Genomic DNA, 11,980 nt, shown 5'->3' with positions numbered 1-11,980 from the left:
ATTTAAATCTGAGTTGATTGGACGGGTTAACTATATTTGAGATAGTTAGGATGAGTCCGACTGACCCGAATAATAAAACAAAGAGAGTGCTCCGGCCACCGCTCGGGACTCTCGTTGGTAGCTCCGCTATTATCAAAAAAAAAATTTCTATTTTTGTTTTTTTTTACATTATTTTTTAATATTTTTAAATATTTAAAAAAATATAAAAAATTCACAATAATATTAAAAAACTTTTATTTAATCACTAAGAAAAAAAAAAAAAAATTTGGGAGCAGAAAATCTAGCATTTTCCATAAAACAAGAAGGCTGTCAGAGATATAAGAAATCTTATAAAGGTATTCACACCCAAAGTTATTTGGTTTAAGGCACTGTATTAAATATTTGACTATCGGTATGTTTTGATATATTATTTTGAAATTAATTATATATTATATATAAATATTTATATGTATATATAAACTAACTAATAAAATAAATACATATATATAAATATATATCATGTATATGTGTGTATATATATAAAAGAATTGAATATTTATAAAATAAAAAAAGAAAATAAAAGAATAATTAAATTATTAAAAAAATAGAGAATGAGAGGACATATTTAAAATTATAAAAAAATTAAAATTATATAAATATATTTATATTTTAGAATTAATTAAATACAGTTTGGATTTAAAATTTACAAAAATACCATCTAAGTATAAAACAATTACAAAACAACCCGAAACGGAATGGGGACCGAAATGCTTTCGACCAGAATTTGAAGCGAAACGGAATGGAATAATAGAGTGTACCAAACACTACACCGGAAAGAAAATTTCAGCTATTCTAGTCGAAACGGAACAGAATTCAAAACCTCGATTCACACGCTAATGTGCTGCACTAGACCCATCTCTCTTGTTTTTTTTTCTCTCTTCCTCTCTCCATGCCTCTTCCTCTCTTCCTTTTCTTCACAGGCATTGTTTGCCCTTGAACCACCCCAATTGAGAAGGTTTGTGAAACCACCACACTTAGAGAGGTGGAGATATGTTTCATTTATAGAAGATTACAAACCACGTATGGCCTTACATGAGAAAGAAAATAATATTACAGAAGGAAATAAACCTTACAAGAATATTACAGCATGGGTCAACTATTATAAACAAGGAAAGAAATGCTAAGCATTAGGAGAGGATTCGGGAGTATCCTCAACACCCCCCCTCAAGCTAAGCAAGGGATTGAAGCGCACGCAAAGCTTGGAGCGAAAGAGGAGGAAGAGTGGTCGAGATACACTCTTGGTGAAAATATCAGCAATCTGTAAGGAAGAGGGAACATGCTGGGTGCGGATGGTGCCGGCAACAACAAGTTCACGAAGAAAATGATAATCCAAATCAATATGTTTCGAGCGCTTGTGAGAAACCGGATTAGAGCTAAGGAATATGGCACTCTTGTTGTCACAAAGTAGAAGAGGTGAAGCAGATGAAGTGACATGCAAGTCTCGAAGAAGATGTTGTAACCAAAGAACCTCAGCAGCAGTGGCGGCAAGGGCAAGATATTTGGATTCACAGCTAGACCGAGAGACAGTGGGTTGTTTCTTTGCACTCCACGAGACAAGATTGTTGCCAAGATAGATGGAATATCCTGACGTGGAGCGACGAGTATCTGGACAACCGGCCTAATCAGCATCAGAGTAAGCAGTAATATTGGCAGAGGCAGCGGCTGTGAAGGAGAGACCAAGGTGAAGAGTGCCCTTAACATAACGAAGGATTCGCTTAACCGCCTGAAAATGAGCCTCAGTAGGAGCATGCAAGAACTAACTGACGGAGTTGACGGAGTGAGCAAGATCAGGCCTAGTGATAGTTAGGTATTGTAATGCACCAACAAGAGAACGATAAAGAGTGACATCAGAGAAGGGAGAACCATCAGAGGAGAGGCGTTGTCCAACAACCATGGGAGTGGTGACAGGTTTGCAGTCCAAAAGCTGAGCTCGAGTAAGGATGTCACGTGCATACTTGGTCTGGCTGAGAAAGAGACGGTCGGAGGTTGTGGTGACCTCAAGACCAAGAAAGAAACTAAGAGAACCCAAGTCCTTCGTGGCAAACTCGGCATGAAACTGACAGATGAAGGCACGAAGAAGAGAGTGATCACTGCCAGTGATAATAATATCATCCACATATAAGAGGAGATAAATAAGGTGCTTCTGACGATGAAGAACAAATAAAGAGGTATCAGCACGACTGCAAGAAAACCCAAGCTTAAGTAGAAAGGAACTGAAGCGGTGGAACCAGGCACGAGGTGCTTGCTTTAGTCCATAAAGAGCTTTCTTGAGCTTGCATACATGGCCAGGAAAGCGAGGGTCAACATAACCAGGGGGTTGCTCTATATAAACATTTTCCTGCAAAACACCATTAAGAAAAGCGTTTTTGACGTCAAGTTGGCGGAGAGGCCAATCGTGAGAAATGGCAAGAGAGAGAACAACCTAAACGGTGGACGCCTTGACCACGGGGCTGAAGGTATCAGTATAGTCAAGGCTTGGGAGCTGAGTATAACCCTTTGCTACAAGACGAATCTTGAGACGGTCAATGGATCCATCGGAGAGATATTTTGTCCGGAAAACCCACTTAGAGCCCACAATATTTGTGTTAGATGGACGTGGCACCAAATCCCAAGTATGATTATCATGAAGAGCTTTGATCTCATCATCCATAGCGGAAAGCGAAGCAGGATGTTTGGCAGCAGATTTAAACCCGCGAGGCTCAGAGGAGGAGAGCAAAGCATGAAGAAGACCTGAAGTATGCTGGCTAAGATAAGCAGGGTGACGTGGCCGAAAAATGCCTGCTTTAGCACGGGTGACCATCGGATGTGAGGAAAGAGGTGCAGCGGGAGCCGGACATGCTGGGCTCGCAGACTGACAAGGCAGAAGAATGGAGTCTCGCTGGGCGGGAGAGTCACGGTCCAAAATAGATGGAGACTCATTCGACGAAACCTGCAAGAACTCAACAAATGGATCACTACAGAGACGACAATTAATGGGCCTTGTCTGAGCAGTAGAGTCGGGGAGGGCAGGGAGGCAGCGGATGATGATTGGTTTGGGTCATGACGGGGCTCACTAAAAGCAGAGTAGTCCAGGGCAGTTATGGGTCGAACGGGAGAGTTAGGAATGAGGGGAAAATGGGTTTCATCAAATCGAGCATGGTGAGTAACATAAATTTTGGTGGTGGTGGGATCTAAGCAACGGAAGCCTTTGTAGACAGGACTATACCCTAAAAAAATACAAGGTATACCACGGGGAGAAAATTTATTTAGAGCATAGTCGCGTAAGCAAGGAAAAACCCGACAACCAAAAGGATGAAAGTTTATGTAATGAGGGGTCTTACCATACAAAAGTTCGAAAGGAGAGGTACCACCAAGAAACGGTGTAGGCAACCGGTTAATGATGTATGTCGCAGTACTGAAAGCGTCAACCCAATAAGAAACGGGAATTCGTGAATAAAATAAGAGAGCCAGGCCCATTTCAGTCACGTGACGGTGTTTGCGTTCGGCACGACCATTTTGGGATGGTGTATAAGGGCAGGACATTTGGTGATGAATCCCAGTGGAGCGAAGATGAGACTGAAAACGTAGACTACGAAATTCAGCACCACCATCACTCTGAAAAATTTTAATTTTTCAAGAGAATTGATTTCAACAAAGGTTTGAAATTGGAGAAAAATATCATAAAAATCAGACTTTAACTTCATGGGATAAAGCCAAGTAAAACGAGAATGGTCGTCAACAAGAAGCACGTAATAGGAAAAACTCATTGTTGATTTAACAGGGGCCGGACCCCAAATATCACAGTGAACAAGACCTAAAATTACATTAGATCGAGTGTCATTACTGGAAAAAGGAAGTTTATGACTCTTTGAAGTTGACACGTAGAACAAAGAGAGGGATTAGGCAAAAGAGAAGTAAGATAAAGCTGTCCTTTTTTATTCAAAAAGGAAATAACAGAAGGGTTTACATGCCCAAGACGTGCGTGTCATAAGTCATATGATGCCGTAAGAGCAGATTTATTGAGGACAGAAAAAAAAGCATGATTGCTGCTTTCCAGTACGTAGAGGCCACCATCACGTTTTCTGGTTGCTATCACCTTGCTTGTAGTTCGGTTCTAAATGACAAAAGAAGAATTAGTGAAAATGACTTGTAAGGGAAAATCAGTAGTCAATTTACTGATGGATAAAAGGTTTTTAGTAAGACGCGAGACAACTAAAACATCACGCAAAGGTAAACCAGAAAAAGAGTGAGAAGTGCCAACGTGAGTGATCGGTAAAGATGCCCCATTGCCCACAACAACACTATCCTTACCAACATACTGCTCAGAGGAGTCCAATGAAGCCGAGTCTGGTGTCATGTGAGTAGAGGCACCAGTATCATGGTACCAATCAGATGAAGATCCATTGGACAGAGAACAAGAGCTGTGGAAGGCCTCAGCGAGCTGTGCCGAAGGGTTCGAGCGGTCATAACGGTTCCTACACTTCTCAGCCGTATGACCTTCAGTTTTGCAAATCTGACAGCGTGGATTATAGGGACGCCTGTTGCGGTTAGAGCCATGGGATTGGCTGTGTCCAGTAGTGCCCGAAGTTCCATGAGAACCACCGCGAGACCAATGGTTGCGAGACTGGTTTCCATGTCTAGAGGAGGAGCGAGTGGCTGTAAAGGCTGCAGAAGATAAGGAGTTAGATTGCAAAGAGGTTTGAAAAAGAGCATAACTTTCAGCCAGTGGAACCAGATCATGGAAGGGAGGCAGCGAGGAAAGCGCCAGCTGAGTGGAGGAGAAGCCAACAAATTCAGTGCCAAGTCCACGTAAAAACCAGTGGGATTTGTCAACTTCATCCACAGGGCGTCCGATGGCCAGCAACTGATCACAGAGAGATTTGAAGTCTCGGGAGAACTCAGCAACAGAGCGGGACCCTTTCTTCATCAACTGCAACTCATCTTTGATCCGAAGCTCACGTGTCTTTGATCTGCAACTAAAAACACCCTCAAGAGCTAGCCAAACATCATGGGAGGCGGGAAGACCAACAGCGGCAGCCATGGCTTCTTCAGAGAGAGAAGAGAGAAGGAGGCTCAGGATACGCTGGTCTTTGGCTTTCCATTCCAGGTACCTGGGGTTGATGGTGGAAGAACCATCAATGGTGGCAGCAGGCTTTGGCAAGGAGCCATCAACGAAACCAAGGTAATCTTGGCAATCAAGAAGAGGAATGAGCTGGCTCTTCCAAAGCAAATAGTTTGTGGCTGAGAGTTTAATAGTAACCATATGGACCATGGTATTGAAAGAAAGGGACTCGGCAGCCATGAGAGGAAGGAAAGAGCATACCAGAAAAAAGGGATGTTAATCCGAAAAAATACCGTCTGATACCATGAGAAGGTTTGTGAAACCACCACACTTAGAGAGGTGGAGATATGTTTCATTTATAGAAGATTACAAACCACGTATGGCTTTACATGAGAAAGGAAATAATATTACAGAAGGAAATAAATTATACAAGAAGGAAATAAACCTTACAAGAATATTACAGCATGGGTCAACTATTATAAACAAGGAAAGAAATGCTAAGCATTAGGAGAGGATTCGGGAGTATCCTCAACACCAACCACCATGACATAGTACAGAAAATCTCTCATCGTACTTCTCTCATCTTCCCCTTCTCTCTTACTTTTTCCTGTCGACAATGCCTACCCCCCTTGCGGTGGTTCCAAATCACCTCAGCCAACAGATGACGGTCGTCGGTCACGTAAGCCTCGACCACCCCAACCCCAAAAGTCATGACCACCATGACACAATGCACAAAATGTGCACAACAAGGTCACGACACTACCATGAGCTCCCATGTCTTTGTCGATGATGCCACTTGAATCACTGACAGCTTTTGTCCACCCTAAGGTGGTCCTCAACCACTATGGTGGGCACAAGAAAAGGGGAGAGAGGGAAGAAGGAGGAGGGGAGAGGAGAGGTATGAAGAGATGGAAAAAAAAAATAGAGATGTGATAGTGTGCTACATCAATATGTGATATATCTTTATAGAATTCTTTTGAGCTTACAGTATTTTACAAAAAACAAAGGCCCAAACGCTAAAGGCTTTCGTGGTAGTTGGCATTGTGTGTGGCGAGGTTTGTAGTAGTACAATGTTGCAATGTGGAACGCCATGAGATTGACACGTCAAGAATTTGGGATATGATCATCAATCATCTTATGGTTCATGTTTGAGCTTAAAAAACAGGTCTCTTGGAAACCAAATTTTACAAATTATTTTACTCCATTTTTTTATTTTATTTTTTATGGGTTAAAGAATCCTCCTCAAAAGGCTCAAAGGGATGAAAATTGTCATGCTAAAAAGTCACCAACTATGGTATCCCCGCCTAAATTCAAGACGTCTTCTATATCTTTGGCATTTGAGAAATTCTCTGATTTTTCAAAATTCTTCAAAAAAATAAATATAACAAATAAAGTTTGATATTTATTTTTTATTAAGTTATGTGAAAGTGAATAGGTGGGATGTAGAGTTATTTAGATTAAATAAATAAATAAAAGACTATCTGAAATGTGTGTTATATATGGCTTGTTTTGCAACTGAGATAATGAGAGAGTCTCAAAAAGTTTTCATAATTTCAAAAAATTTTCATAATTTTCTTTCCAAACAATACTTAAATACAAAATATTTTTCAATTACAAACATTCAACATTTTCATCTAATCATTATCTAATCATTATAATTTTTATAAACTTAAAAACAAAATACAAAGATAATATAATTTTTTCAAACTTCAAAACAACAATAATATTAAAAATTCATATTCAATCAATTTTTTAACTTTATAATATTTTATTCAATTTTTTTTATCACATTTCTCAAAATAAAATAAAGTATTATAACTCTAATTATTTTATTACTATTCACAAAACCTTTAAGATACTCCATGTATCTAATCGTAATCGTAGATAGTAAAAATTTAAAAAGTTATTTAACCAAAAAAATTGTGAACTATATTTTGTTATTGGTAAAACTTACTTTAATTTTTATATTTTTTTAATGAAAAATTAAGGAAACAATTAGATAGAAATAATATTTTAAGAGATTGAATTCGTGTTGCTATAAAATAAAAATTCTATGTGCAGTCACTTTTGTGCACTCTATAAACTCTATTATTGTAATTGACTACATCACTTTTTTAAATATAAAATAAATATTTTAACAAATCATATCAGTAGAGTGCGTAAAAAATAAGCAAAAAAACCTTTCTTTTGGTCTCAGCGAGGGTCTAGACGGTGAGAAAAAGAGTTGAAAACTTTGGAATTTCCAACAACTAGCGTATTGGTGAGAGAATCTATGCAAGTAGCATTCCTATTATAAAGAAAAAGTGGGCATCCATATCAGATTCAGCATTTCCTAAAATATATTGTATTATAGATCATGAGAGTTTTTAACTTTTTATGCCCCTTCAATAGAAATTTTTGCCATCAGAGACTAGAAAAAGTCGGCACAGAGTTACTACAGACAAATGCATATCATGAACAAAAGGAGCAATTATGATATTTTCAATGATCACCAACTTGACATGAAGTAGTCTTGAGATGCTAGTTTATGCCCAAATGCCAAAAGAGTGTATAGCCAGTAACAGTCTACACTTTGTTTTTGACAAGCTACGGTGACAAAGTAGTGAAATTGTAAATAGCAAAAGAGCCAAGGATGACTTCCCTTCAGAACTACAGCAGCAACCTTCTCCGAAAATAGAACACAAACTGCTGAATGAGTGTGGTTGGCAACATCTCTCATCGGAGGTGATGCTTACCACCACCACCACCACCACCACCACCACCATCATGCATATCAACCAAGTGAACTTGCATAGTCCTGCCAAAGGAAGAAGGGTAGCCAGAGAACCTGAATTCTGGCTGCTGGAAGATCTCGTCACTGTTGGAGGCACTGGTCACATTAGAGCAAGAGGTGGTGGGTGCTCTGTCTCTATGGTTCTCAGGCAGATGAATTTCAGATTCTGCCATATCTCTAGTCAAAAGTGGCTGAGCAGAGCCTGGGACATCTAGCCCATCGCTCATTGGAGTTTGCTTGGATTCTTGGAGCTTCTTAGCGTTAAGAAAGCGTCCACCAGATCCCCTAGCCCTCTTTAATGCATGAAGATGACGAGATTCATGAAGATATGGCTGCACATGTTTCATGATGGCATTGTACAGAGAACATTACTTGTCAGTTTTCAATAAATTCCATGTAAAACATACTGTTCCGCACTGCAAGTAATGTTAAAAGGAGAGGGAAAACCCAAAATGCACATACCTTCCGATCTTTGATGACTTTGTTCTGAGCTTCAAGCCTGGCTCGATACTGTCTCCGTCTGAGAATTGCATGGTACTGTTTTGCATTGACATAAATGGGTTCATCATCTGTAAGATCAAGAGGTAGGGGCACTCGTGGAGGTGCCACCCCTATCATTTGGGAAGGATGAATCTGCAGGCATTTCATTAATAATTATTTATGCACTGGCAAACCAGAAACGATGCGGTTTATTAGATTTAACAGGGCAAAGATTAATCAAAGCAAATCTGAATCTAATATATCGCACTCCATGGTTGAATCCACTCAGTGAAAACAATTCATGACCTCCCACCGTCTAGGAGGAACCATAGAAACCACAAGAGATATTGGTATCCAGAAAATACCACAATTTCTTCCCGAATTATACTCCTAAAAAAATGGCTGTTGTTTAAATAACCTTACATTGTTGCGATCATTTTCCATCTATGGCTTCAAAGTTCAGACATTGTAAGTAAATAGTGCTTGATAGATAGGGAAGGAGAAACTTTCCTACAAAGGAAAGTAGGAAAGTTTTTAAAATGAGGAAAAGTAGAAAAGAACAAACGCAAAGGAGATATGCCAACCACAAGAGTGGGAAAGCAAGGATACAAATGGAATAATACATTGGATATCTACTTTAAAAAAGGCCAGAAATATGTTTACTCCCCCCCCCCCCCCCCCCCCTCCTTCTCTTTCCCCTAAAACCCCCCTAAAAAAGGAAGAACAAGAAAAGGAGAATAATCTAGCCATTACTGCAAAAAGAACACGATACCCTCAATGTGTGCAATAGTGAAGTGGAATGTGGTCCATAAACAGGAAACATAAAATGTATGGAAAAAAACAACCCCAGGGGACCAGGGAACAGTTTCACTAATTTAAGGACCAAGGTGCTTACAATAGACTCTGGTCCATAAGCAGCAGCCAGTAAGCCACCAAAATACGGATCTGCATAGGGGAATGGAATGCGAGCCTGAAACAGAAGACACAGAAATTTTAGAGATCTGCACCTCCCCTCACAACTATATACACACAGGCAGCATCAACTTACAATTGATTGGCTATAATCAAGCTGTGAAGGTGAGAAGACAAAATCCTGAGTACCAATTGGTGAGACAGATTTGATGATACCCCCAATGGGCTTCCCCTTAGTTTCAATAAATCCTGAGGAAGCACAAAAACCACTAAATGACATTTGCCCCAGGCCTAGCAAGAACAAGGTGCAGTAAACTAATTGATTTGGGGTGAACCCATATTCTTTCTCAAGATAAGTCTTGTGATACCCATGGTGCTAAGTTAACTTAGACCATCTTTATGACATCTATAAATAGATTGGAAAAAATAGTATAATGGTGGCAGGATGTTATAGATGCTTAATATCTAATGATAATAGGTGATATACTGCACGTCTGCAAGTCCCTTTTAGATATTTTGACTCCCTCCCTCCCTCCCTCTCGTTTCAGAACATCAAAATGGAAAGTTCACAGGCAGATGTTGAAGGATTAAGACATCCCGAGAAACATTGGGTACTTGCTAAGCACAAAGATATATAATTCCAAATAACAGATAGAAAAGGTTGATATAAGACCTGATTGTGGTGAAACTATGCCTTGTACACACGGGTTGCTTTCTCCCATACTAACCACTTCAGGATAAGATTCACCAGTTGATTGAGTTGAGGACGAATCCTGATCTTGGAATTGAAAATTCAATTGCTTGGTGTTATGAAAATGTTGTGGAACTCCCATCTTCATGCTTAGAATTCTGGATGTAGATGATTGCTCAAAATGTGACTTGGCAGAATTCTCCCATGATGGGCAACCAAGAAAGTATGGGGATGCAGAATAGGGAAAACTTATAACAGATTCTTTCTTACACAAGTTCTGCATTGGCTCAAACTACTGCTCGGAGAATTTAAGAATTATGAGAAATAGACTAGGGTTTTTAATAATGTAAAAGAGAAAAACCTAAACTTGTTTGCAGCTGCAACCACTTGTGTGTGTGCACATGTGTGTGCGAGTGCATGCACATATACGAATTAGATATGCATACGCTAAGAGTTGATATATTAAAACTAAGGAAACTCAATTCCAATAGGAAATAAGAAGTGACAACAGAAACTTGACTTAACTACCAAAGTGAAACTATTTTGTTAATTGTATTATTACAAGTAAACGTATAGTCTAGTACGGTACACGAGCATACCTAAAAGGTTGACCAACAACAGTTATTGCATAAGTGAATGACTGATTCCAAACTAGGGTAAACCATTTTATAGATACAGGCAATGCCCCCAATGACACAAGTCGAATACACAATTTCTACTCATAGATCACCGTATTCTCACCATTGCATTTTCGAGCACGAGGTCTCCATGCCATATATTAGAAATAACTATAAGAAACATCTTGAATACCTTTGTTTTCTTTTAAGTATTATGCAATGAACTTATAAAAAAAAATTAAAAAAAAAAAAGGCAATATGCGTTGAATTTCTAAATTATAATACCAATTCTAACATACATAAAATATAGATAATCAAATTAAATGTCACTTTCAAGCAGCCCTGCTTTCCCTCAGTATTAATACTTACAATTTGAACATCCAGATTTGAGTACATTAAAAAAAAAATATTATAAAAAAAAAAAAAAAAAAAAAGGGGGAGCAAAAGTATTATGCATGATCGATTGTACAAACTAATTTCTTACATTATTGATCATTCAAACTAATTTTTTATAGACTCAGTTTCTGCATCTAACAGGTGAACATAGATATGGAGAATCTATGTGATGATGACGGTACTTCACTGCATATATCGAAGCAATCCAACTGAAGAAAATAAAAAACGAGAAGTGGCAAAATGAAATTTAAAATTAGCGAAACAAAAGCATTGTCTTAGTCGCAGAATAGAAAATTCTGAATCAACTTTATGGGAGTGCAAAAGAATATATATCAATAGGGGAAAAAACATTATAGTTAGGAAACGAAAAACGACCAAATCGTAAAATTCTAAGTCAATTCCTTAAGTAGCAGTCTACATTTAAAGCCACGAAAACCCCTCAGGAAATTGCAAACCATTTCTTGTATTCAAGACCCAGATATTAGAAATTTCAGGGCAGAAAGGAAAACGATGAAATCTCACAACCCATAAATTAACATCACGTGTAAGGTTTACCCAAAACAAGAAACCCGTCATTTTAACGCCATCTTAGCCTCCACATGCTTGCATAGCAAAGATTCACACCATCATGCACAATATAAATTATATAGAAAATCGAAAGCAGATAAAATGAACCGACCCGCAGAAGAAAAGCGAGACCTTTTGGGTTTGGTAAAGTGCGGGGAAACAAGAAATGATTGCTGCTGATGCTGTTGTTGTTAGCTTGGAACTATGCATGTCTCTCTTAATCCTTCATACCCCTCAAAACACACAGACATAACTCTCTCTCTCTCTCTCTCTCTCTCTCTCTCTCTCTCGTGGTTTCGGCTTTGGCTTTGGAACCAAGTACGAGGCTACGTCTCCTCCAAAACGACGAACTCTTGCATTAACAGACGCTGAAAAGATCTCATCTCACCTCACCACCCCTCCCCCCCGTTACCACTCCCCCATATTTCTTCTACATCTCTTTTCAAATCATATTTAATAAAAAC

The 11,980-nt window shown here is 38.9% G+C and overlaps 1 protein-coding gene across 5 annotated transcripts; it reads right to left on the bottom strand.

Moving 5' to 3' along the window:
* Nucleotides 1-7,531: 7,531 nt before the first annotated feature.
* On the bottom strand, nt 7,532-11,980 carry LOC122280992 (nuclear transcription factor Y subunit A-3-like). Of its 5 annotated transcripts, XM_043092198.1 has the most exons (7): nt 11,649-11,979; nt 11,038-11,158; nt 9,919-10,094; nt 9,382-9,494; nt 9,229-9,303; nt 8,316-8,486; nt 7,532-8,185 (listed from the first exon to the last, which is right to left on the bottom strand). In XM_043092198.1, exons 3-7 carry the CDS (start codon nt 10,082-10,084, stop codon nt 7,796-7,798), a joined length of 915 nt encoding a protein of 304 aa, XP_042948132.1. In that variant the 5' UTR covers nt 10,085-10,094; nt 11,038-11,158; nt 11,649-11,979; the 3' UTR covers nt 7,532-7,795. The 5 variants fall into 5 exon arrangements, with proteins under 5 accessions (XP_042948132.1, XP_042948114.1, XP_042948121.1 ...); XM_043092180.1 differs by lacking the exon at nt 11,038-11,158 and having other exon boundaries at nt 9,919-10,231; nt 11,629-11,980; XM_043092187.1 differs by lacking the exon at nt 11,038-11,158 and having other exon boundaries at nt 11,629-11,980.

Source organism: Carya illinoinensis, chromosome 1 (genome assembly GCF_018687715.1).
Source record: "Carya illinoinensis cultivar Pawnee chromosome 1, C.illinoinensisPawnee_v1, whole genome shotgun sequence".
Lineage (NCBI taxonomy): Eukaryota > Viridiplantae > Streptophyta > Magnoliopsida > Fagales > Juglandaceae > Carya > Carya illinoinensis.
The sequence above is the reverse complement of the archived record's forward strand: the minus strand, read 5'-3'. Positions and strand labels throughout refer to the sequence as shown.

Bases quoted from the DNA above. Each gene is read 5' to 3' on its own strand.
- LOC122280992 (XM_043092180.1), bottom strand. From the start codon at position 10,219: ATGCAGAACTTGTGTAAGAAAGAATCTGTTATAAGTTTTCCCTATTCT. The intron at 9,495-9,918 runs GTCTTATATCAA...GTGCTTCCTCAG, and splicing joins CATAGTTTCACCACAATCAG to GATTTATTGAAACTAAGGGG. The intron at 8,186-8,315 runs GTATGTGCATTT...AAACATGTGCAG, and splicing joins AAGTCATCAAAGATCGGAAG to CCATATCTTCATGAATCTCG.